Source organism: Ovis canadensis, chromosome 11 (genome assembly GCF_042477335.2).
Source record: "Ovis canadensis isolate MfBH-ARS-UI-01 breed Bighorn chromosome 11, ARS-UI_OviCan_v2, whole genome shotgun sequence".
NCBI classification, from domain to species: domain Eukaryota; kingdom Metazoa; phylum Chordata; class Mammalia; order Artiodactyla; family Bovidae; genus Ovis; species Ovis canadensis.
Genome location: NC_091255.1, coordinates 32,287,303 through 32,314,363, shown reverse-complemented (window position 1 = coordinate 32,314,363; position 27,061 = coordinate 32,287,303). Strand labels below are relative to the sequence as shown.

At 50.0% G+C, this 27,061-nt stretch overlaps 1 protein-coding gene across 4 annotated transcripts in view; it reads right to left on the bottom strand.

Annotated features, from left to right (window-relative positions):
* Positions 1-27,061, bottom strand: part of RAP1GAP2 (RAP1 GTPase activating protein 2) — a 185,131-nt gene that overhangs the window by 118,284 nt on the left and 39,786 nt on the right. Inside the window, exon 1 of one of the 4 annotated variants that reach the window (XM_069542765.1) lies at positions 25,599-26,018. The exons of 2 other annotated variants lie outside the window; for them this stretch is intronic. In XM_069542765.1, coding sequence (XP_069398866.1) covers positions 25,599-25,705 — 107 coding nt within the window. In that variant the 5' untranslated portion in view covers positions 25,706-26,018. Of the gene's footprint in view, positions 1-25,598; positions 26,019-27,061 lie in introns of those variants that run through there. One more of the 4 variants, XM_069542766.1, reaches the window with a different exon arrangement.

Genomic DNA, 27,061 nt, shown 5'->3' with positions numbered 1-27,061 from the left:
ATAAAAGATACATAAATTTTTTAAATGGTTATTGTTTCACCTTAAAAGGAGAAATTTATCAGAGAACCAGTACAAGCACACTTCCCAGAACTGAAGGAAGGACTTGAATCTCTGGGTCCACTAAACAGCCAGCACAGCAAATGGCAAAGGAACCACCCCAAATATTGTCAGGATATTTCAGAATGCCTGGGTAACTGAAAAGTCCTCAACGACTCCAGAAAGAAAATGTAAAAACACACCATATACAAAGGAAGGTAAATCAGTATATCATCAGACTTTTCAACAGCAGTTCCAGAATCTGGTATAAGCAATGATACAATGCCTTCAAAACTCTGGAGGAATATTATTTTCAACCTACTATTTTATACCCAGGCAAACTGTCAAGCAACTTTGAGAGAAGAACAAAGATATTCTGAAATATGAAAAGCCCCTCAAAATTACCACCTTGAACCATTTCCTGTTAGACAGAACTGCCAGGACGTCCAATGGGTATAAGCTTTTGGTGGGAGAAAAAAAAAATGCTATTAAAGGAATTATGGTAGAAAAAATAAAAATAGAAAATGGAAAAAGGTACATAGAAAGCTACACAAATGGGGGAAACATGAGTTAATCATTAATCCTAGGAAAAATACAAGGTTATACAAGAAGGGACACACATTAATAGCACCTTCCTTGGCTCAACAATAAATAATATTTACACAGTTATAATAAGTAAACATGGACTATTGAATCGAACAACAACTTAAAAAATGGTGATAGTGTATGGATTAAGGGACCACAGGTCTTTACTGAATTCCTGGTAAGACCTGGGAAAGAAGAGGCATCCCCACCAACCCACCCACCTCCAGAGTTCCCAGCACAGGGGCGTGTTAAACCACCCAACAGTCTGTCAGCACTGGAAGTCACCCGATCACAGAGCATACCAGCCTCTCAGCTAATCCATCATTCCAAGACTCTGCCTCTTCACTTTTTAAACATTTTTAAATTTTATATTTATTTATTATTTTTGGCTGCACTGGGTCTTCATTGCTGCGCACAGGTTTTCTCTAGCTGTGGCGAGCAGGGGCTACTCCCTGATTGTAGTTTGCTTCTCACTGTGGTAGCTTCTCTCGTTGCAGAGTATAGGTTCTGGGCACGCAGACTTCAGTAGCTGCAGTGCACGGGCTTAGCCAACCCATGTGGAATCTTCCCAGGTGAGGGGTCAAACCAGTGTCCCCTGCATTGGCAGGTGGATTCTTAACCACTGGACCACCTGGGAAGACTCTGCCTCTTAATTAAGCAGAGTCTGAAGAAGACTCTGCCTCTTAATTCTTAACTCTTCTGAAGAAGTTATTACTTGGTTAGGATTAGGGTTAAGGATTAGATTAAGGATTTTCATCATTGGTTCAAACTAAATGATAGTCTCACGGGGGAGAGATCATAGTATTTCAGAGTATGTATATCTTTAATTAATAATGTTATTCCCTATCTGAGAGTTTCACTCATTAGAAAAAACAAATGCTTGGAGCTATTTTCCAGGACTAAGACAAGGCACATGGCCCTCCCTCATTCCTGCATCACTGGAAGATGAATGTTCAGGGCAAGGAGGATCTACCTGGGGCCGAGTAATCACCCATAGCTGACTCAGCCCACAGAAGCAAGGGCTACAATCTCATTTTACCAACAATGTGCTCTAACCTAGCCTACAGAGCCCAGGCAGATGAACCAAACCCAGGGATATCAAACCTTCTGGCCTTCTCCCAGCATTGACTTCTTTCCTGTGGGCACTAGGAAAGGAAGGATAATTATGAGAGCCTCCAGGGTTATCCTGGAATCTGGGTATGATCCTTGCAAGTCAAGTATTCTATGACTTGAAGTTTCAAAAAAAGAGCTTGGCAGCCAGGAGCACCCTGGATAACCAAGAACCCCAGGTGATGAGCAGGAACCCACTTCCCAGGCCAGACCCCCCTTCTGAATTAGTGAGAACAGAAGGCATGATGAGCCACCCCTGTGTGGCCCCTTCACAGGTCTCTAACAGGTACCCTGCCTACCAGCCCACCTCGAGCATAGCAGCTGGCACTAGATGAACTCAAGAGTGAATAAGAGGGACTTCCTGGTGGTGGTCCAGTGGTTAAGACTCTGCACTTCCAATGCAAGGGGCACAGGTTCGATCCCTGGTTGGGGACCTAAGATCCCACATGTCACATGGCATGGCCACGTAAAGAAGAACAAGAAAACGAGGGAACCCAGAGACCTTCAGAGTAGAGAGTTAAGTTGGAGCAGCATGGGTTAGGAGGCTACTGTCTCCACTGTAATCCAGTTTGTTCAATATTGTGGCTACAATTGACCTCAATGCCCTGCTCAAGAGTCTGAGACACAATTGACCCATTCCCTACCAGTTTGATGTGTTACTCAGCTCATGTCATTCCCTGGTAACTGATTCTGTTTCTGACCTTGGATTCCTTCTCTGGACAGGGACAGTGGACATCAAAGAAGCATCCTTCATCAGTATCCGCATCCTTATGCTACAAGCTAAGATGTACTTAGTTCTATGTGAAGATCCTTAGACACATTATTTCATTTCACCTATTCCTAAGGGATAGATACAGGTTTATTCTGTCATTTTATGGAGGAAGAACTGAGACTCAGAGAGATTAAGTGACTTGCGAAAAGCCCAACAGCAAGTAAGTGGCAAAGCTGGGATTCTAAGGGACTCTGGACGGCAAGTTCTGGATAGCTCCCCTCTGTCACACTCCTGCTTTGGAGGTCCTCAGCATTGATGCCGCTCCTCACCCCTGCAGCTTCACAGCCCTGACCTCCGAGAGCTGGCCGCCAGGGCACTAGGATCATTCATTAAATGTTCTGCTGGGGAAAAGGTAGTTCAAGAGTCCTGAGGTTCTCTCCTACACCAACCTGGGGTTCAAACACAGTGCTGCTTAGGAAAGGGGCCTAAGATGAGTATCTTCTTAAGAGAAAGTTACTTTTCATTTGCTAAATGTCTACCAAAATATCCCTCTAAATATACATAATCTATTATGGATTGTTTCAAAGGACTCCGCAAGTGAGAGGCTATCATTCTGAGTTTCCCATTTTGTCGTCAATATTAATAGAAACTCACTGGGAACAAATTCAGAGGATCCAGAGGCATCTCATGAAGTGGACTGGGGGTGGGGAGGGGCCCTCCCACCTCTGCTCTCTGCTCTTCTGATGCAACCCATCAAACCAGAGCACGCAAAGCCCCCGGGATCAGACCCAGCATCTGCCGCAGGGAATCAGGGCTGAGAAAAGGCTGCTCTTTCAGCCTTCCTGCTGAATCCCTGCCAGCTGCCCTGGACACGTAAGTGACAGGATGATACATCAACGTCAATAACACGGGAAGGGTCTGTCCATGGACAGGGCATTATTCTCCCCAGGAGGCATGAAGTCAGCCTCGACAGGCAGCTGAGGTCCCTGAGAAGTAAGGGCCCCGGCCCAGGATGCGCTGTCCCTTCCCAGATCTCCTCCTGGTCCCAGGTGGCCAGACCTAAGAGTGACAGGAAGAGGCCACTCATGGGCCAGCCAGAAAATCATCCGAGAAACAGGCGCTGTTGGAACTTAGTGCGTGTGATGGGATGGGAGGAGCAACATGCAGAGGACTTTCTGCCATGGGTCTTTCTGCCAGAGGAGCCGGGAACAGCTTCAAGACTCAGTGGGGCACCAGGGTCCTGTGCCAGCCTCCAATCGGGCCCTGCACATCCACTGGCTCCTCCAGGTACTCGGTAACTATCTGCTCAATGAACTGAAGAGCCTGGGGGCTATGATGGGTCAGTGCCCCTGAGGAAGCATGATGAGAACCTTCCAGGCATTTCCTCCAAGAAACGAGTCTACTTGCAGATGAGGTTGGAAGGGCTTTGAGGACGAGGACGGTCTTGGTGACCTCCATAGAGCCCACGGGGCCCAGGGCAATGCTGGAGCACCACAAGCCCTCAAAACTGTTTGATAATACTAAAACCTCACATTCATATACAATTTGCACTGGGGACATTTATCATCATCACCTTCTCTGCCAAGCATGGTTTGGTGAAGATCTTCAGGACAAGGAGTGATGTTTTATATTTTATATTATAGATGAGTTAGCAGAGGTCTAGAGAAGGTGTAAGGATTTCCTAAAAGATTCACAGCAAGTTAGTGGAGAGACTAGAACTCACACTCAAGAATGACTCCAGATCTGTGGGTTGAGCTCTCCTGTTTATGTGTAGACCGAAGGATGGAATGAAGGAAAAGAGAACTTTCCAGGTGGTCCAGTGGCTAAGACTTCACACTCCCAATGCAAGGGGCATAGGTTCGATCCCTGGTTGGGGAACTAGGTCCCACACACCACAACTAAAAAGATCCCGCATGTTGCAACTAAGACCCAGTGCAGCCAGATAAATCAATTTTTCAAAAATAAATGAAGGAAAGGACAACTAACCTCTCCCACCTCTCACAGCAAAGCGTGGAAATCAGTGCACCTGTTTTCCCTTGCTCTTTCAAGTCCCGCCAAGTGAGGACCATTCTCACTTGCGGTGCACACTCCAGACAGGTTTCCAAGGACCACACCCTGATCTCCTTATAGCCACCCCCGACCCTCCGCACCTCCAAAAGTGCTGAACAATAAATTCCTGTCTGGCTGAGCAGAGGACTTGGCTGTGTCCTGGCTGGGGCAGCACGTGGACTCTCAGCTGAGGCCAGGAACACAAGCTATCCGTTGGAGGTGTCTTCCCACCGCCACAAATGGCCCCTGCTCTCCCTTAGGAGAGGACAGCAGGCAAGAGGTTGAGTCTGTCAAGGGGCCCAGGGTCCACACAGACCAACAGTCACTGCAGTAGCCCGTCTTGGCTCTGCTATCGCTCAAAGGCTTACCGAGGCCTCCAATCCTCTGCCTGTCCTGTCTGGGTCCGTCTCCAGACCAGTAAGTGAGCAGGGAGTAGAGAGAAAGAACCATCCACCTGCCTAACTGGGTCAGAGTCTCTGAGGCAGGGCTGATGGGGCCCCAGGCTACGTGGCAGGGCCCTGGGACTCTCTGCCAATCACCCCAGTACCAGAGCTGATTGATGCCAACCCGAAAAGGCCAACTCCCAAGGGAGGCGGCAGCTTTATCCTGCTCTGAGCTGCAGGTGGAATAGGTAAGTGAGATTTTTTTTTAATGGGTTTATTTTACAAATTTAGGGGGTGGTGGGGGTAGGCCAGAGGATGAAAAAAGAGGGAGGGGGAAAAAAGGGTGGATAGACAGGTAAGAGAGAAAATGGAAGCTTTTGGAAGCTTTTAGATGGAAGACACTTCCCTCTCCATCGTGGCCAAAATCCATCAGTTAAAAGGCCACAGAGGTGAAGAAGCCCCAGGGGCGGGGTGGAGGGGGAGCAGCACCCAGAGCCGAGGCCTGAGGCGGGAACATCAACACAACCACAAGAAGAGCTGGAGTAGGTCCTTCTGGTCCTCCCAGAACCCTGGAAGAAGCGGCAAGAATGAAGGTGACCATTTGGCGCCCTGAGCGCACCCGCTCGAGTGGCAGGGGTTGCCGGGACATCCCAGCGACCCGCAGACAGGAAGTGCTTCCCCTCCTCCCTAAACCCGGGGAGATCAGAACAGGTTTCACTGTCCTCAGAGCTGCCAGTTCAGCCCTCGATGGCTCCCATCAAGTCAGACCCTCACCGAAAGGCCACTGTCGCCAGCTCCTCAGCTCCACCCACCGGACCATGAGCTCCATAAGGGCAGCAATCAGGCCAGCCTTGTCCCTGCTGGATCCTCAGTCCCTCGAGGACTGATGTGTGATGGGGAACATGGATGGACAGGCAGGCAATTATGCTGCCCCCAGGGAGCTGTTTTCTTTGTGGGGTATTGAATCAGCAAGGTCAAGGTGGTATTGAACAAGCTTAGTAAAGAAAACACCTGTCCCACCTCTGGTGTCAGCTGGGTGTTTTAATCAAGGCCCTTCCCTTGACAATGGATCTTCCAGGGAGCGAGAGGGCTCCCTGCAACCCTGCCCACCCTCAGCACACCCTCTCCCCACTCAGCCTGAAGCAAGCCAGGGCTGTGATTGCCATCCCTACAATGACCCCATTTTCTGCCTCCAACCCAGGCCTCTCATCTGAGCCTCAGACCCAACTGCCAGCTGGACATCTCCCGAGGTGTCTCTGAGCACCTCAAACTCAACATGTCCAAAGGTGACCTCATCATTTCCCCCAGCTTATTCCACCTGCTGGGTTCTGTCTCCCAGTCAAAGTCCCTGAGCATTCCTGACCCTTCCTCCTGCCTTATGTCTGACATCCAACCCCACGGTGACTCACTCCACGGACCTGCGGCAGGAGCATCACCTGGAAGCTGGTTTAAAATGCAGGTTCTCACAGGATTCCCCTGGTGGTCCAGTAGCTAAGACTCCCACGCTCCCAATGCAGGGGGCCCCGGTTCAATCCCTGGTCAGGGAACTGGATCCCGCACAAGAAAATAAAAGATTTCAAACGTGGCAACAAAGATCAAAGATCTGCATGCTGCAGCTAAGACCAGCACCGCCAAATACCTAAATAAATATCAAGGGGAAAAAGAGGATGAGATGGTTGGATGGCATCACCGACTTAAAGGACATGAGTTTGAGCAAGCTCTGAGAGACACGGAAGGTCAGGGAAGCCTGGCGTGCCCCAAGTCCATGGGGTCACGGAGAGTCGGACATGACTAACCGGCTGAACAACAACAAAGGGGAGGGAGTATTAAGCAGTGTCAAATGACTCTAAGTTGAGAACACAAAGGCAACCACTGGGTTTGGTAACCAGGGCAGCACTGTGGAGTGGTGGGGAGCAGGGCCAGGGGCAACCTTCTAGAAAGAGCAGCAGATTGGGGTGGCGATGGGATGGGGTGGAGTGGGTTAGGAGGGACAGGGTTTCTTGGCTGACTGACAGGTGGTCTCATTTTCTGCAGATCCAAATCTCAGGCTTCAGCCCTGGGTCTGCTGCTCAGCTCTCCCTTCTCCTATCCACCTCTTCCCCTTCCCGCTAGCTGGCAACATTCATTCGTCTGCTTCCAACTCCACCACCTGGGGCCACAGGTGAGGACAAAGTAAAAATTTAACTCTGCCCAGGAAAAAGAAAAGATCTCATTTTCCCCAGTCAGGGAGCTATAAATTTTTCTGAAATTCCAACCATTCCTCCCTTTGAGTCTGAATGTTTTTAGTCTTCAAGGGTCTCCATTAAAATGCAAATGTCCCAGCTAGCCAGAAGGAGGGCAGCCCTAACAATCCTCACCTTTCTGGATCCTTAACCCACAAGGAGGCCTATGATTCCCCAGTTAAATCCTTTACCTCTCACCCAATCCTCAGGATACAGTCTTTTATAATCCACTCTTTCAGTTCAGTTCAGTCACTCAGTCGTGTTCGACTCTTTGGGACCCCATGGACTGTAGCACGCCAGGCTTCCCTGTCCATCACCAACTCCTGGAGCTTGCTCAAACTCATGTCCATCAAGTCGGTGATGCCATCCAACAGTCTCATCCTCTGTTTTCCCCTTCTCCTCCCGCCTTCAATCTTTCCCAGCATCGGGGTCTTTTCCAATGAGTTAGTTCTTTGCACCAGGTGGCCAAAGTACTGGAGTTTCAGCTTCAGCATTAGTCCTTCCAATGAATAATGAGGACTGATTTCCTTTAGAATGGACTGGTTGGATCTCCTTGCAGTCCAAGGGACTCTCAAGAGTCTTCTCCAACACCACAGTTCAAAAGCATCAATTCTTGGGCGCTCAGCTTTCTTTATACTCCAACTCTCACATCCATACATGACTACTGGAAAAACCATAGTTTTGACTAGACGGACCTTGGTTGGCAAGTGACTAAACTGATTCTCCAAAAAGATAAGTAATGTATCTATCCAATCATAAAACCAAGAAGCAGCAAAGTCAGGATTTAAACCCAGGCAGTCTGACCCCAGACTCTCATGCTGTGCTTTTTTGGTTTCTTCTATTTTTTTCTTTTGGTCTGTTGACTTTTTCACTTTTTTTTCAGTTGTGATAAAACACATAACACAAAACTCCATAATGACCATTTTAAAGTATACAATTCGGTGGCTTTAGGGACATTCACAACATTGTCCAACCATTACTACCACAAAGGTTCTATTTCCAGAACTTTTTCATCACCCCAAAGGAAAGTGACCTGGTGATTTTTGAATGAGTAATATATCCATGTAGTCCAAAAGCCGACAATTATTAGAAGATATACAGTGAAAGGCCTCATCTTAGCTTTGTCTCAATCTGTCCAGTTCCCACTTGGCCCATGAAAAGATTTTTACACATCCTTCTGTAGCATCTTTATGCAAATATAAAACAATACAAAGACAGCATCCTATTTTCCCCTTTTTTTAACACAAAAGTTAAATATATCATACTTCCATTCTGCACCTTGCTTTCCTTACTCAAAATAATCTTGGGAGAACTTCTTATCGCTACATAGAAAGCTTCACCATTCTTTATTAAGTAACATAGTAGCCCATGGCATGAATGTGAAATTTAGGTAACCAGTTCTCTGTTGATAGGCAATTGTTGTTTCCAACGTTTTGCTATTTCAAATAATATCATGGTGAATTGATCTTGTACTGCACCATTCCATATGTGGACATATACAAGGGGAAATATCCCCTTGGTCAAAGGGGATACGCATGCATAATGATGACGAGTGTTGCCAAACTGTGCTGCTTATAGGATGGTACCACCTGATCTGTTAAAATCGTACAAGAAAAAGCGCCCTGGAACTTCCCTGGTGGTCCAATGGTTAAAACTCTCTGCCTCCAATGCAGGGGATGCAAGTTCAAACCCTGGTCGGGGAACTAAGGTCCCACATACTGTGTGGCTCAGCCAAAAGAAAAGAAAGAAGGCCCACATGCCCACCCAACACACTGTGCTAGCCCTTGTGTCTGGAACCAGGACCAAAGCAGCTTGTGTGCGGTTTTACCTGCCCAACTCACTCTCATCCCTCCCTCTAATAATAAAACTCCCCACCCCTACTTTGGGGATCTGATCCTCTCCCACTGAAAAGGACTCTTACAGTCACAGTACCAACACCAGCCACAGGGATGAGCCCCTGACTCAGGCTGGGCCATTGTCGTCCCCCACCCTCACCCCAATACAGGGACTGATGCAGAACTCAGTGCGTGATCCAAGCCAACCAGATTTCCTCCTTGGGATTTATCTAACTGGAGTTGGTGAAAAGGAGACATTATTTTTTTCCCTCTCAGGAGGAAAAGGGATTGACATGTAAACCCAGAGTGGTCTGCCACCACGGTTTCAATATCATGGGAAGAGATGTCCCAAGAGAATGAAGCCAACACAGGGAGAGACCCAGACACAGAGACAGAGAGGAAGACAGACAGCTCATGGTCCTGGATCCAGCTGCTCCTGAAGCTGTTGCTGAAAATGAGTTATGCCCGCCAATACATTCTCTGACCTTATTTGGCTAATTCAACCTGGGCTTCTGTCGCCTGCCCTCAAGAGTCCTGACTAATACACTGTGTATAAACTATAATCCTAATTGTGTTATAATACAGAGAAACAGGTGTAGATGCAGATGTAAATAGACTGTGTGGGAGGGTACGTGTTTGAATAGGGAAAAAGACCAGAGAAAATGTATTAAATGTTAATAGCGGTTATCTCTGCAAATCCCCCATCTGGGATTGCAGATGATTTTTATTTTAGTCTTTGTACTTTTCTGTGTTTTCCAATTTTTCTGCAAGGAACATGGATTTTTAAAAATATAATAAATGTTTCTTTAAAAAAAAATCCAACTGGCGAGAAGCAGCCCAGAAAACACTCAGAGGAAGGTTCTGAGCACGTGCCGTGTTCAGGAGGAGCAGAGATGCCCTCTCTGCGTGGTCCACGCACCCTGGGGTGGCCGCTGCCCGTCTCAGGGCCATCTGGCAGGTCCCTGAGGGTGGCCACTTTGTGTGCACAGACCCCAGCTTTCCATCATGTGGCTGCACAGGCTCTGGTCTGCGCCCCAAGGTCAGCACAGGGTCAAGGCTCTTCTCTTCATACTGAGACCATGCTGAGCCCCTCCCATAGTTCCCACCTCTCCCTAGTCCCCTCAGCCTCTGAGAAGAGCCCTGTGTGTGTGTGTGTGTGTGTGTGTGTGTGTGTTAGACACTCAGTCATGTCCCACTCTTTGCAACCCCCATGAACTGCGGCCTGCCAGGCTCCTCTGAACATGGGATTCGCCAGACAAGAATACTGGAGTGGGTTGCCATGCGCTTCTCCAGGGGATCAGGGATCAAACGTGCATTTCCAGCATTGGCAGGCAGATTCTTCATCGTCTGAGCCACCGGGCAGGCCCTGAGGAGAGCCCCTTAACACACTGGCAAATGCCTATCCATGAGCAGTTGATCGCAGGAGAGAAAACGTGGGTTACAAGGAGAACTCACAGAAGGGGATCCCATCCCTCCGGCGCCTGCTCCCGGACTGACCTTCCCCAGCAACACATGACCATCAGTGGGGAGTGAAGCTCGGGCAGGACAGAAGTTTGGGGGACCCCCAACTTCAGCACGTAGACTCGACTACCAGGGAAGGAAGGACTGTCGCTTCCCTCGAGTCCCCAAGGCACTGTGGGTCCAAATGCATCTCCATTTTCACAGAAATGAGACTAGAGCCGCCATCTGCCCACCCCGTCTCCACCCAGGGAAACCCTCTTTTATCCGCTTTTCTTTTTTGGATCCTGAATAAGATTTTTTTTTTTTTTTAACCACTGTAGCCATTTTTAAGTGTGCGATTCAGTATCATGCAGCCATCACCACAATCCGGTTCCAGAACTTTTTTCAAAACCCTTAACGGAAGCTTTGTATACATTAAACAATAATTCTCCCTAACCTACCCCCTTAGCCCCCAGTAACCTTTATTCTAGGGCTTCCCTGGTGGCTCAGATGGTAAAGAATCAGTCTGCAATGCAGGGGACTGTGGTTTGATCCCTGGGTAGGGAAGATCCTCTGGAGGAGGAAATAGCAACCCACTTCAGTATTCTTGCCTGGAGAATCCCATGGACAGAGGAGCCATGGGATGAGCCATGACGGGCTACAGTCCACGGGGTCACAAAGAGCGATATGACTGAGCGATTAACACACACACTAGCTCTACTCTACTATGAATTTTTGTGTCTCTTTGAATTTATCTATTCCAAGTACCTCATACAAGTGGAATCATCCAATCTCTGTCGTATTATGTCTGGCTTAGCTCATTTAGCTCAATATTTTCTTTTTTTGGCCACAACTCACGGTTTTGCCAGATCTAGTTCCCCAACCAGAGAGTGAAACCACATCCTCTGCAGTGAAAGCACAGAGTCCCAAACACTAGACCACCAGGGAACTCCCAGAACTATGTTTCAAAGTTCATCCACGTGGCAGCAGCATTCCATTGTATGGGCTTCCAAGGTGGCACTAGTGGTAATCCGCCTGCCAATGCAGATGTAAGGAATGCAATGCATGCATGCGAGTTAAGTCACTTCATCTCTGTCCAGCTCTTTGCAACCCTAGGGACCACAGCCTGCCAGGGTCCTCTGTCCATGGGATTCTCCAGACAAGAATACTGGAGTGGGTCGCCATTTCCTTCTCCAGGGGAATCTTCCTGACCCAGGGATCGAACCCACATCTCTCTAAACCAGCAGAGCCAGGAGAGTGGACAGCGGTTGTTCTTGTCCTGCCCCACTTCCATCCCCTTATCTTCTGATAGCAACATACCCAACTTCCTCAGATGACCCACCCCTCCTATTGTCTCAGCCCAGATGACTCCACCTCTGGGATCCAGAGTGGGCACAAGACCCAGACTTGGCTAATCAGTGTACCCTATCCTGGTTAGGGAGTTTGGCATGGACAGGGATACACTGTTGTATTTTAAATGGATAGCCAGGGATTTCCCTGGGGGTCCAGTGGCTAAGACTGCACCCCCAATGCAGGAGGCCCAGGTTTGATCCCTGGTCAGGGAACTAGATCCCACATGCTGCAAATAAGAGCTGGTACAGTCAAATAAATGAATATATATTTTTTAAAATAAATAAAACGGATAACCAACAAGGACCTGCTGTACAGCACAGGGAACTCTGCTCAATGTTATGTGGCAGCCTGGATGGGAGGGGAGTTTGGGGGAGCCTGGATACATGTATCTGTATGGCTGAGTCCCTTCACCGTCTACCTGAAACCATCACAACATTGTTAATCAGCTATACTCCAATACAAAATAAAAAGTTTTAAAAATTACTCTATGAGGATGGGAATTGAATGTCATTCTAATAAAACTTCACTTCCTCTTGAACAGAAATTTCCTCTAAAAAAATTAAAAACGTATACTATCCCTCTAGCCAAAGTCAAGGATGGAGGCACAAACCACTGCATCCAGGGTGAGTCACCCTTGGGCCTCCGGCTGATACCACTGGTCTTCCTATTGGTGTTGCTAAACTGGCAGTATGTAAGCCTGAAGCAGCCATCATCCAACTTTGTGGATAACCTATCTGAGGATGAAGCCAACCCAAAAGAAAGCATAGCCTAGAGACTGAGAAAGAGAGCCGGTGTCCAGGGACACCAAGGAAGCCCTGGATCCAGCCATCCCTGAATCGTGCCCTCTGAACTTTCTAATTGACCTAATCCAACACGCCTCTTTTTTTCCTTTAATTTGAATGGGGATCTGTCACTTACAACCAAAAGATTCCTGGCTAATTCAGCTCAATTTCCAATCAAGGAGTCATTTGGGGGACTTTCCTGGTGGTCCAGTGGTTAAGACTCTGTGTTTCCCCTGCAGGTGGCACGGGTTCAAGCCCTGACCAAAGAACTAAGATCCTATGCACTATAAATTTAAATTTTTTAATTAAAAAAATTTTTGTTTTTAAAAAGAGTCATTTTGGAGGTACCACCTTCCAACACAAAGACCCTCTAACCTGAAACCCCTGATTAAATAGATGGCATTGAAACAAATGTTAGACCATTGTTCTTCAAAACACAAAGATCATTTTGAAGTTTACATCTCCTTACAATCTTTCCATAAGACATGACAGATTATCTGTTCTTGCTGTTCGGACAAGGAAACGGAGTCACAAACTGATTTATTCACTATTAAATAAAAAGCTTTGGTCTCTTGGAAAAAAATTTAAAAACAAATATTAGAGAACTCTATTTCAACTGTGATGTTGACTGATTCTCTGCTTATATGCTAACTGGGGTTCCACACTACCACATAGGTTTGGGGGTGGGGGTTACAGAGCAGTGAAGCCCCCCATTGCCTAACCTGTGCTCCTCTCCCTGCCATTCAGCACCAACCACAAAACAGACCCAGATGACCTTGACAGCCTCACTTCCCGCTATTCCTCACCATGAAATCCACATCGCAGTCCAACTGGGTTCTGAACGTGTCCCCTGCTCTTCCCACCTGCATTCCTTTGCTTACACATGCTATTTAACTAGAATGTAGTTCCCCACTTCATCATTCCCTTCCGAAATCTTCAGGCTCCATACCGTGTATTGCGCGTACTCAGTCATGTTCAACTCTTTGCAACCCATGGACTATAGTCTACCAGGCTCCTCTGTCTGTGGAATTCTCCAGGCAAGAATACTGGAGTAGGTTGCCATTCCCTCCTCCAGAGGATCTTCCTGACCCAGGAATCAAACCCATATCTCCTGTGCCTCCTGCATTGCAGGCCGATTCTTCACCACTGAGCCATCAAGGAAGTCCACGGCCCACCTCAAACACCACCAATTCCAAGAAGCCTTCCTCGGCACCTCAAACACCACCAATTCCAAGAAGCCTTCCTCGGGTGGCCTCCAGGGCACCAGGCACCTCTTCTCCAGCACCCCCACCTCTGGTCTTGGGTTCACACTACAAGTCTGACCTCTCCTTCCAGAGCACAGACTGCCTGAGGCAGGAAGAGTCTCTCATTCTCCTCCTGAACCCCATTGTCCAGGGCCTGGTACATACCCCGTGTTCCACGTGAGGGCCATGAACTGAAGCAGCACAGGGGAACGTCTGGAACCCAACTCATTCATGGAGGAGAAAGAGAGGGCAAATGCTGCAGAGGGGGTGGCAGCACCTTCCAGCAGCAGAGAAAGGGCAGAGGACCCGCGATGCGGAACCAGGTGGCCTTGTTCCCATCACTTGTATCACAGCCTGTGTCCTGCTCCACGTGGCTGTGCCCTTGGGGGACCTTGTCGGCTATTGGCAACTGGCCTTGGTTGAAGTCGTACTCAAAAGCCCTTTCTGGCATATTTGCAAATAGAGTTTTCAGATAGCTTGCTTCGGTTACCCCTTGATTTACACACTCGTCCTGCCTTTGCATCTCAGATTAAGTATCTTATTAAAATAAATGTTCTATTAAAATACAGATGGCATGGGGAACCCAAGCTCCAGCCCAGACCTTCCCATTCTCATAAAGGAGCGGGAATTTCTATTCTAATTAGTGAGGACAACAGCCAAGAGACCTTTCAGCTTATCTGACGCCTGACAGGACAGAACCCTCCCCCACCTAAGGCTCCATGGACCAACCCCTCCCCCCACCCATCAGCTAAGGCCTGGGGTTCCAAAGAAGCCCAGCTGCCCAAGAGACCTATCCAGTCCCTTCCTTACAAAATAACAAAAATGTGCTAAAGTGTCATGGTTCACTATAACATGAAGCTTTTTCATACACTTGGTAGGTGTCTCATACAGCTGAGATACAGTGCAGTCCACTTCATAGAAGGTGAAAGTTAAGGGCAGAGAGGTCAAGGAACTTGGCCAGGGTCACCATGTAATAGGCGAAAGGACAAAAGCCTAGAATTTGGCATCAGGCTGGGGTTTGAACCTCAGCTCTCCTATACAAGCTGAGTGACACTGGCTGTGTCACTCCTGAACCTCCGCTTCCTCCTCCGTGAAAAATGGAAATCACGATGAGCAGTTTTGCAGAGAATGAAACTAGTGAGGTTCAAGTGCCAGCCCAGTGCCACGCCCAGAGTGGAGCTCAATACTGGTTCTCATCCTTGTCCCTTCTCTTGGGAATTCCTGAGTCTGTGTTCTATGCAACCCAGCCTCCCACCATTTCTGTTATTTTTGTTCGGGGTGGGAGGGGCGGTAATTAGGGAGGATAAGAAAGGAGGAACACCTGCAGGCAAATGAACAGTGGCCATTCTCCAGCCCAGCTCCTGCAGGGCACCCAGCCACTCTGCCAGGACCCCTCATTTCCGGTCACAATGGACTTGCCCCAAACCAAGGAGACCCAAGGGCAGGCCTGGCTGAGACCCAACCCCCAGCCTGCATATTTCATTAATTACACATAGAGCTCCCCAACCCTGAGCCTCCTGCTTCCCACACTCTACATCCAATCCCTCACAGCGGGGGTAAGTGACACAGGAGCAGCCAGGTATGGGTGTTGGGGTGAGCGGGAGGGCACCAGCCCTACAGGGAGCCGGCAACTGGCAGTGAAAGTGCCAGGCGGGAAGGCAGGCCCAGCCAACATTGCCAGAACTTCTGATGTCTCCATAGAAGGCTGAAATACACATTAGTAACACGGAATCTTCCAATTCAAAAATACTGACTTAAAAGTGAAAAACATATGTGGGTCTAACAAGTCCCTGGAGAACAGGCAAGGCTTTGCACTGTTCCCTGCTGCATCCACAGTGCCTCCAACAGAGTCTGGCACAGAGTGGAGGCTTCTCGAAGACCTAAGGAGTCTGCAGGGGCCAGCTTCTGACTTCTGCCTCCAACTCTAAATGCCCAGGTGCCAGCTGTCCCCACTCTCTGCAGACAGGACAGTCTGGTTATGAAACCCATGACAGTGAAAAATGAGCGGGGGGCGGGGGGGTCCTCCACCCTTCCAAGGGTCTGTCCTGTAAACCCAGTGAGAGCTGCACCTTGCTCAGGGGCTATTTCTGAGCCTTGAGAGTAAGCGCTTATTTTCAGCGGGGGCGGGGGGGGGGGGTGTTATTATTATCTCTTAAATGTCTAATTTTGTATTGGAGTAAAGCTGATGAACAATGTTGTGATAGTTTCAGGTAGACAGTGAAGGGCCTCATACACACGTATCCATTCCCCAGTGGCTCAGCAGTAAAGAATCAGCCTGCAACGTAGGAGACGCAAGATATGGGTTCAATCCCTGGGTCGGGAAGATTCCCCTGGAGGAGGACATGACAGCCCACTCCAGTATTCTTGCTGGGAAAAATCCTACGGACAGAGGAGCCTGGTGGGCTACAGCCCGTGGGGTCACAAAGAGTTGGACATGACTGAGAACTCCAGCACATTCTCCCCCAAATTCCCCTCCATCCACATAATATTGAACAAAGTTCCACGTGCTATACAGTAAGTGCTTGTTGGTTATCCATTTAAAATATAGCAGTGTGTACATGTCCATTCCAAACTCCCTAACAATCCCTCACCTCCATCCTTCCCCCTGGTAACCACAAGTCTGTGCTTTGAGAGTAAGTATTTATGACAAATATTAGCACAGCGCCCTGATTGTACCACACACATTCAGTGTGGTGGGTAAAGATCTTTACAACAAAGACACAGAAAAGTGGGAAGGGAGGGAAGGATGGGGAGGGGGCAGCTCTGACCAACACCAGCTCCCACCCCACCACCCCATTCTGAGAAGTGGCCTCGCAGGGTCAGTCCACCCCCAAAGGGCTCCGGGAAGCACTTGGCCAGGGCTCCAGCCTTCATGAAACAGAGTGTTCGTAACTGATAAGCTTAAAAGCAAGTGTCAATTTTTCAACCCAGCCTCGCTCCAAGGGCAGTGAATAAACACAGCACAGGCTCCAGGTCCCCAGTGAACACATCTGGAAGGAGAGGGGAAGGTGAAACCAGGCTCATTTGTCCCTAGAAATCAGTGCAAAGTCTGGCGCCATCCACCATGGTCGAACTGGGGCTCCCCACTCAGAAATTTCAACTCACGACATGAGTTCCCTTTACCCATGGTCAAGGCTACCCCAGGAACCACCCAGATGCAAGGCAATGGGCCGACTCCATAGTGATTATAACTGGACTGTGGAGGAGCCTGAGGGAGCCTGCTGGGGTGCTGGAAAGTGCTACATCTGACGCGGGTGGTGTCTACACAGGCAGATACATATGTGGCAATTCACTGAGCGGTGTCTTTAAGACTTCTACACTCACTATATGGATGTTACACCTCAGTACATTCATAATAATAGCAGCGGCATGGAATAAACACTTCTCAGAAGCCAGGCACTGCCTAAGTGCTTATCCTGGGTTCCAGATAATATAATAGTTAAGAGCACAGCCTTTGGACTGCAGTAGAAGCAGGTTAAAATCCCCGTTCCTCCACCTCTGATTCTGTCCCCAGCATGATCCTCGACCTCTGAGCCTCTGTCCCTCAGCCAGAAAACAAAGATAATAACTGGTAGAATTGATAGGCGCGCACACGAGCCCTCAGCCCAGAGCCTCGCAAACAGTAAGCCTCAAAAGGTGCTGGCTTGTGGCAACCATTCAGTCCTCAACCACCCGGATGCTGTACCGTGCATTCTAACAGAGAAACAGGCGCCCTTCCTCCCTAAGCCACAGGCATGTCAGCACCACCTTCCCCATCTTCCCCTAATCCATGTACCACCTATTACTTCTCTTAACACTTCTCTTTAAATTGATTTGCAATTTTTTACTTAAATAAATTTACTTTTTTAAAGCATTATGTAAGTGCCGTACACAGAAAACCAGCATCACTTGCCAGAATTTTTTTTTTAATAGCTATTAAAACAAAAAATGCTTGTCCACCTGAAATCATCTTGCCTACCTCCTTTCCTTTTTATGGATTCTGGAGGCAAATAAACTCCGTTTGTCAGGCGGGTGTGGGGTGGGGTGGGGACCAGGCTGGGAGTTGGGGGGGTGGGCCTCATCTGCTTAAAATGACTGAGAAACTTCCTGAGCCCTTCAGCAGCCCCCGAGCGCACAGAAGTGATTCTCGCTGGTTTAACCAAGGGAGCCTGGCAAGCCCTCTATTTGGCAACATCCTGGTAACCAGCCATCTGTGCGCTACACGGGCTCCCAAGAGATAAAGCTACATTTCAAAAAATATATATATTTGCTAATGGTGACTGATTGCTAATTCAGGCACCCACTGGCCCCTCTTTGGCATGAATGAAGGGACCCCGCTTTTGCCTATCAGGTAGCAGCTCCAGGACCCAAAATCTAGGACCCAGAGTCAGGACAGTCCTGGTGTCCCAGTTGCAACTTCAGGATGGGCTGGACTCAGCCAGGACCCTCCCATCCATGGGTCCCCGAACCACACGGAGGCAGGAAGGAGTCAAAGGAATAACATGAAAAATACACAGGTGCAAGTGATCAGGTTCATTTCTCCCCAAAAATCTCTTGTGGAAGGAAAGAACAACAGGCAAGCGGGGAGATCTCAGACAAGAAAGGAGCTCCCTGGTGGCCCAGTGGTTGAGACTCCATGCTTCCACTGCAGAGGGCGCAGGTTCAATCCCTGGTCAGAGAAGCTCTGCAGGCCACATGGTGTGGCCAAAAAAAGAAAGAGAAAGAAAAGGGACATCTTGAAACCCACCTCAGAGAGCACTGCAGGATTAAGAGGACTCCAAGGTAAGAAGCAGTGAGCACATTTTGCCTGAGGGGTCACAGAGTCTCATGAGCACCCACTCATTCATTCAGTAAATATTTACCGAGCGCTCCTGTTCTCAGCAATGATGTGAAAAAGGCAAAGTCCTTGCTCTCAGACAACTTGCCTTCTAAGGGAGGAGACAGTCCATAAATTGTTTATTACCCATGCTAGATGATATCAGTTAACGGTAAGTGCCATGGAGGAAATAAATCAGGGTAGAGTTGTAACGGCTGGAATGAGTTGCTTAGGTTGGATGGTCAGAGGAGTCCCTTTGGAGGAGATGATATCTGAGTTGAGAGCCAGGTGATGAGGAAGTATGGTTAGTGAGGTCACTGTAAATAGCATGTGTACAAGGCCTGGGGTAGAAGCAAGCTTGGCATGTTCTAGAAACAGAGAGAAGGCCTTTGCAACTGAAGTACAATGCTCACAGTGAGGAAGGGGGAACAAGGTCAGAGGTAAGTTCATAGAACCAGGGAGGGGACGTGGACCCAGCTTCAGATTTTAGATTTCAAGTGTAATGGAGGCACTTCCCTGTGGTCCAGTGGTTAAGACTCCATGCTTCTAACAGAGGGGATGCAGATTCAATCCCTGATCGAGAAACAAAGATCCCACATGCTGCACAGCTCCAAAAACAAATAAAGACATTAAAAAAAAAAATCTTTAAAAAATAAAATTTTAAAAATAAAGTATAATGGAAAGCCCATGGAGAGCTTCTTGCAGTAGACAGACTTGATTGTATTTGAATTTTTTTGTATTGTTTTATATTTGAATTTTTAAAACTCCACTGTGGCCACCATCAGGTAAGGGGGACAAGAAGTGAGGAGACCAATTAGGAGATTAAAATAACAGTTCAAAAGGAATCTAATACACTCATTTACGCCTCCAATTCTGTTCCTTAACTCCTCAGACTTGCAATGAGGTTAAAAATGGGAAGCTGGTTAAGGGGAGAGGTTTGTTCTTTAAAGCAACGATAGCAACTGGCTCAAGCGTGAGACAAGAAAGGGTGAACACCAGGCCCTTCCGCAGAGGGCAGGACCAAGCCACCCCTAAGATGAGAACAAGCGGCCATCTGTTCCGGGGCCTGGGAGCAGACCAGCTCCTGCCTTGCGCCCTTTCCAGCCCCGGGACTCTGGGGCTCCAAGGCCAGGACTCCTGGACACTCCTCAGGCTCAGACTCCATGCAGCCCGAAGGACTGCCACCAGCTGTCCCATGTGAGAACCCAGGTATCATCCATGACACCAGCCTTCAAACCCTAAGGACAAAGCAATCAGTGACTGCTAGTATCGAAAAAGCAGACAACTGGGCCACTCCACTCTATGCGTGCTCAGTCACTCAGGCGTGTCTGACTCTTTGTGACCCATGGACTGCAGCCCTCCAGGCTCCTCTGTCCATGGGATTTCCCAGGCGAGAATACTGGGGTGGGTTCCCATTGCCTTCTCCAGGGGGTCTTCCCGACCCAGGGATCGAACCCACACCTCCTGCATCTTCTGCACGGGCACGCCGCTCTACCACTGCGCCGCCTGGGAATCCTTCCACTAACATAGCGGTAGTCGCTCAGTCATGTCCGACTCTGTGACCCCAGGGACTGCAGCCCACCAAGTTTCTCTGTCCATGGAATTCTCCAGGCAAGAATACTGGAGTGGGTTGCTGTTTCCTTCTCCAGGGGGTCTTCCTGACCCAGGGATCGAACCCAGGTCTCCTGCACTGCAGGCAGGTTTTTTACCATCTGGACCACCAGGGAAGCCCAACTTCCACTAGCATAGTCTCACCAAAAAAAAAAGAAAAACCATACCCAAATCTACTGTAGCTTCTAAAACTAAAACCACTGACACTTACATAGGGGACAGGAGAACATGTTAAATGACACCCAGAGACTCCATCCACAAAATCCTGATTGTGGGAAACTCCCCAAGACAAGCAACCCAGTTTCTTTGATAAAGAAATTATAAGGAGGAAAGAAAAAAAAGAGTTGTAGGAGAAAACTTATAATGAGACATATCACCAATCACATCTTAACCCCAAAACACTTTAGAAAAACTTGTAGGAGGCAAAAAAAAAGAAATAATCATCTTTGACTGGGGGAATATGAGACAGTAAATGAACTATAGAATCTAAATAAAAAATAAAATTTTTAAGAGGCAATTAGGGAAATCTGAACACTGACTGAATGTGATATTAAGAAATTATTGTTAAGTTAGGGAGTATGATCATTGCTAGTTTTTCAGAAGAACTCTTATCTTTAAGATGCATGAAATATTTAAGAATGAAATGATATAAAGTCTGGGATTTACTTCAAAATAATCTTGCGGGGGAGTGAATTAGTAAATAAATGAAACAAGATTGGCCACGAGTTGATAAAAGCTGAAACTGGGTATTATATTAGACCATTCTCTCCAGTTTTGTGCATGCTTGAAAAGTTCCACAATAAAAAGCTGTTCGTTTGTTTGTTTGTTTTAAGCCAAGGATGAGACTTTTCTAATAACCTATACAGGATTAACCCTCTATACATTACGTCCCACCATGGAGGGATCAGAGTCATTAGATTCACTGTTCTGCCCCGTAGAGCCTGCCATGAGTGACTTGCTGAATGATGAGTGAATTTATATTTTCCTCCCTGTAAACCCCATAGTGAAAGTTGTCCCAAAATAACTACCCTGTAAGATGTGGATTTTTCTTTCATTGATGCTAACTGACCTCTCTCCAGTTCAGAACGTCACACCTGCAGCCATACGGACTTTATCCACACATTTCAGAAGGTAAATATTTTGATTATGTTCCCCTGTTTCGAACCAACTGCCAAAGATGCCCGTTGCCCCTGAGTCAATTCTTAGGCAGGTTGATAAGAAGTCCAGGGTCCCCAAGGAGGAGGAGAAAGGGGTCTGAGGTTCTCAAGGAGGAGAAAAGGACAAATATTTTTTTTTCTACATTGCCTTGTCTTAGTCAATATAACAATGTATCTTGCTCAAGGGTATGTTTCTCCTTAACAAGAACCCTCTGACTAATCTTGTTATCTTAAAACTTGTATACTGCAGGAGTGGGTCTGGTAAGCCTTTCTATTGTTAGTTCTAATCTTGTTAATTTAAGATGTATGTTGTGGGGGTGGGTCTGATAAAAGTATATAAAGCCCCCTGGTGGCTCAGACGGGAGGCTCTGCCTGCAATGCGGGAGACCCAGGTTCGATCCCTGGGTTGGGAAGATCTCCTGGAGAAAGAAATGGCAACCCACTCCAGTACTCTTGCCTGGAGAACCCCATGGATGGAGGAGCCTGGTAGGCTACAGTCGATGGGGTTGCAAAGAGTCGGACACGACTGAGCAACTTCTCTTCACAAGAGACTAGCAAGGGGGACACTCTCCATCCCCCTTCTGATGTCTATGTCAGAAGCCTTCTCTGCCCCTTTTCATACTTTGATACTGCTCCCCAAACCTCTTGAGTGATCGAGCCTGGTCCCTGGTCCCAAAGCTGCATCTTCTTCTTCAGAGATCATGAAACTGACACTGTACACCATAAGCTATCACCCCTTCAGAGGGCACCACCCCCCTCATCACCCACTTCTACGATTACTGAAGCCACGCTCTGGATCTTACCCCGCTCTGCCACATCTATATGCTCTGAAAATCAGAGCGCTCTGAAACAGCTCTCCAGGGACTTCCCTGGTGATCCGGTGGCTAAGACTCTGTATTCCCAATGCAAGGGGTCCAGGTTTGATCCCCAGTCAGGGAACGAGATCCTACATGGAGCAACTAAAAGGTCATGAATGCCAAAACTAACACCCAGAGCAGCCAAAGAAAGAAAGAAAAGAAAAAGGTGCTCTCCATTACAGGGGTTTCCAAATTGCTATCACCAAGAAAGGCTTTGTTCAGGTGCCTCCTTGGAACCACACTCAAATTCAATCCCCTCTCAAATACAACATTGTTTCCATAAGATCATAGGTGCTAGAATTCCTGGAAGATGGTAGGAAAGAAGCAGGACCTCCATGTTGTCCCAAAACTCCCACAGAGCCATCAGAGCAGTCTGGTGAGCCCCACTCCCATTTCTCCAGGAGGCAAACTGAGGCTGCAGCTTCTGGTATAGTTCTCAGGACCTACCAAGAGTGCCTGGAAGTCTGCTTCCGCGCCCGTACGGATTACCGATGTTGTAACCACTCTGCCTGGCATACCTCCCTCCCCCTCCCAAACAATATTTCCAAGTGGCCTGGGGAGGGCAGGAAGACGAAGGACCACTGGCCCATTACTACAAGACACACAGTACGTTCCATCCCTCATGGCCAACAGCCAGGAGTATTATCTGCACAGGCCTGTCAATTAGAGGTGCTGGGAAGATCGATGGGTGAATCAAGCCTTCTGGGATGGATGACAAGGGGACCTGAATCTAACCTGACCCTGTGACGAGATGGGGGAGGAAGGAGGAACTCGGCAAATTTCACACTCAGCATGGAGCTTAGGAAGTGCTTAAGAGAGGCTGGCAGCTGCAGCCTGCTCCAGGGCCCCCACGGCCAGTGCCTGCAGAGCAAGGGTCAATCGTGTGCACTGATTTCAGACACTCAGAGACAAAGAAACTCCAGATAACAAACAGCAAAGGAAGTAAAGGTCGTTAAGCACGAGCATGAAAGCAAGCCCTCTCTCTCCTTGGCAGGTTAAATCCATGGCCAGAGCCATCAGCATGGCAGGAGCAACAGAGAACAGGACAAAGGCAGAGGCTGGGAGGGTCACCACTGTCTGCCTGCATTGCAGGGAAGAGCACAGAACATCCAGGAGGAAACACAAGAACCAGGAGCCTGGGGCATCCTCACCTGGGCCAGTCCCTTCCTGTTCCCTGTCCAAGTCCTGCCCTGTGTCTCACTGCAGCCCCCAACCCCACACTCTCTCTGCTCAGGCCCACACCCACCTGGCTGCCTTCTCAGTCCACGCACAGCTGGTCTGGACCACTGGTGGGGCTGTCACCACCTGCCATCTTACCGTGGTTTCCAGGACACAGGCGCAGAGAGAGAATGGGAGCAATCTGCTCAAATCCCTCATCCTCATGCAGTACTTCCTACCTATCAGATGCATCATGACCCACATCATCTCCCTTGAGCCTTGTATGCCTTTTGTGGGGATGCAGAAACTGAGGCTCAGAGAGATGAAGGGTCATGTCACAGTCAAGAGAGGAGGGGGGACTAGAGCTTCTAGTCCTCTGTGCAGAGCCTCTGCCACACTGGCACGGTCAACACTCAGAGACAGGAGCTGTTCTCAACTAGCTGCCTTTCCATGGAGCATGCCTCCCTTCTCATCCCTCAAAACAGGTCCAGGTTGTCTTGGAACGGCCACCCAGTATCTTTCTGACTGTAAAGGGCTGGCTTGCTCATCTCCCTGTACGTATAAAATGCCGAAGAGCAGGGAATGGATGAGAATCAAAGTCTAGGGGAGAATGGGGCCCAGACCTGGAGCCCTGAGCTCCCGAGTCCCGCTGGCAGCATTTTCTGCTAGACAAGTGCGTCCTGAGCATCATTCATTCCTAGATCACCTGCAGAATTTGTGCTATGTTCTACACCATCTGTACTATTTCTACTAAATAGACTTATTCTTGTGACTTGAGTCGACTAATTTGAAGTGATGCTTCATATCACCACTGCAAGACAGAACATCAGTACCACTGGGCATACCCAGGAGAGAATCCTAAAAATAAACCCTGCAAAAACAACCTAAGTTGCAGGCAAGCACTGTTCCCCCATTTAAAGGCCCTGAGCCAGAGGTCTGCTCTCTCTTTGTTATAAGTGGGAGATTAGCAAGTGTCTAAAAGGTGTTAAAGTCAGACTAGCACCAACCTGAAACTTGCCCCTTGAAGAAATCACAAGGATTAGCAGAGAACTGAAAAGGGAAGAACTTTCTTACTAGGTGACTCAATGCTATTTCATGCTTAACCACCTTCAGTTACTTCACTGGAGAGTCAACCCGGACTGTGGGAAACATTGAATTACATTATAGGAAAGGGGACAAGAGGGACAGAAGACAGCCGGACTGTAGGGGGCAACCCATGCCAGTTGCTCCAAGTGCTCCAGTTCACTGCCCACCACCTCCCCCAGGCACACCCAACTTCTGGGTGAGCCCAGGGGCCGCCAGTCACCACCCAGGTATTCTCTGGCTCCATTGTCCTTGTCTGAGCCCTTGATCAACGTAGAATGCAACACTAACTCTGAACGTCTCTGGAAATTAGAATACAGCAGGGCCACCAGAGCCTGCCCCAAACCCCCACCACATCTCTGTGGACAGTCAACTCTAATGACCCCCAGTTGCTGGCAGACTTTGGGCTCATGTACCCTATAGAGGACAGAGGCTCGGCCAGCCTGTATGGCCGGTTCCCTGGGGTGTTGTGGGTCCAGGGAGCTGCCTCCAAAGCTCCTTTGCCCATCCCAAACCCCACATCTCTCACCCCCACAGGTCCTCCAGCCTATCTCTGAAACAGCCTGGAAAACGATTTTCAACATCCAGGAGCAAACCCAAGAATGGTGAAAGAGAAACCCAAAGACAGAGAGACACGGAGGCGGGGGTGGAGGTGATAGACAACCTCCAAACTTGCTCCTGGCCTGCCGGCATCGCGCACGAAGCTAGCAGATCCCAACCTGGCCGGCCCCTCGCGGGCTCAGCCAAGTTGCAGAGAAGCAAATGGCATCTCCAGCGCACTGGGCCACTCGGGTCGGGGCCTGAGCCAGGGACGGTCGCCCGGGTCGAATCAATGGTACCCGCGCTGCAGGCTTTGGGAAGGACGCCGTGCTAGGCAAATTCGAGGAGTGGGGGTGAAGGACTTGGTGCCCCTCTGTGGGGGATGGAGTCCGAAGGGTCCTCCCGGCCGCCCTCACCCACCGTCCCCCTAACCCCCGATTCAGCCAATGCCCTGCCTGGGCTTTTTCCCATAACAGCCAGTGTCCGGGGCTATGCTCCGAACTCGCTCCCCCGACGGCGCCCGGAGTGGAGGCTTTCTCCCATCCAGCTCGGAGCCAAATGCTCTCTTGCAAAAGTCCACCCCAAAGAAAACGGGGATTGAGCCCGAAAGCGGCGGGAAGAGGGAGGTGGCGCCGCCAGGCGTTACCTTTTCTCTTTACTCTGCTTTCGGGATTTGTGCAGGAGTCCGATGAGCACCACGGCGGCGCGGATCCCAGCCTTTCGGCAATGCATCCTGCCCGCCGGCTGGGACATGGCGAGGCCGCCGGCGGTGCACGGCCGCGCCCTCGCCCGCCCGCCGCGCGCCCCCGCCGGCCCGGCTCCGCGCGCTCCGCGACGCCCGCGCCCGGGTCCCCGGCCGCTCGCCTCGCATGGGCCCCGCCCCGCCTAGGTGCACCCCGGGGGTCAGGTGACCGGGCGCTCACTTCCCGGCGACCTTCAGCGTCTCCTCGGGGCCCGCCGGGCGGCCGGTGCCCGCTCCCCCAGCGCCGGCATTTCCAAGGCTCGCTCGGGGCGCGGCCCGGACGGGCGGCTCCGGGACTCCGGCTCCGACGCGCCGCCCGCGCCCCGGACGCCGCCCCGGCCCCGCCTCTCGGGCCCCGGCCCGGGGCGCCCCGGGTGCGGGCGTAAGGGAGGCCCGGCCGCCCCGGAGGGACGGCGAGCGGCGAGCGCCCAGCGCTCACGGGGCTCGGCGCCGGCGTTCGCTCTCTCCCCGCGCCCTGGCCCCTTCCCCTCCTGCCGGGCGGCCGGGCCCCGGGGCTCCCTGCCTCTCCTCGGTCCCCTCCTCTGCGCTCCGCGTCGCCCGCCCCCGCTGGCCCGGCCCCGGGCTCCCTCCCTAGGCAAAGGCGGCTGACGCGCTCTCCCAGCCCGGCCCGCCGGGATACTTCTCCGATGCTGTCACTGTCTTTAAAACAGAGGGAGAAAAAACAGGCACCGAGAGGAAACCGCGCGTCCTCGGTCCAAGCGAAACTGCCTCCGCGCGCGGGCACCGCCGCGGGCCTCCCCCGCCCGAGCCAGGCTGCCGGGCGGAGGGAAGTGCATCCCGCGCCCAGCGCGCGGAGCCCGCCCTCCCGGGCCAGCGCTCCCTGGCGCTTTGACTCGACTGGATGCTAACTCTCACCTTTCCCCAAATCTGGGAAGGGCTCGTCGTGCTGGGGCTGGAGGGATCTACTACAGAGTCAGCGTCTATGTGGGCTGGGCTCAGTCCCCCCGGTTAACATTTATTCTCCCGGCCCTGGGAGTTTGACACAACATAGGGGCCAAGATCGATTTCCCGGCTGCTACACCCGCACCTCGCGTCCCAGGTTGCCAGGGAGATGCAAGTTGAGGGAGGGGGGACCCTATTCCACCAGCACCAGCACCAGCCGCATGCACCCTGCCTGCATTCTTCCCACACCGCGTCCATGCTTCATCTTCCCTTCAGAACGCAAAGGGAAGGTCATGCCAGGCCGTGGGAAAAGGGCTCTGGCCAGGTCCCTACTGCGGGGCGCAAGGTGCTCCTAAGCCCCACTCATTCACTTCCATTTGCTGCCAGGAAGCCTCACCCCCTCTCAGCGCCCCAACTCCCCCCACCCCCTGCCTAACTACTGGCTCGGCTTTTCCTCCCACCAC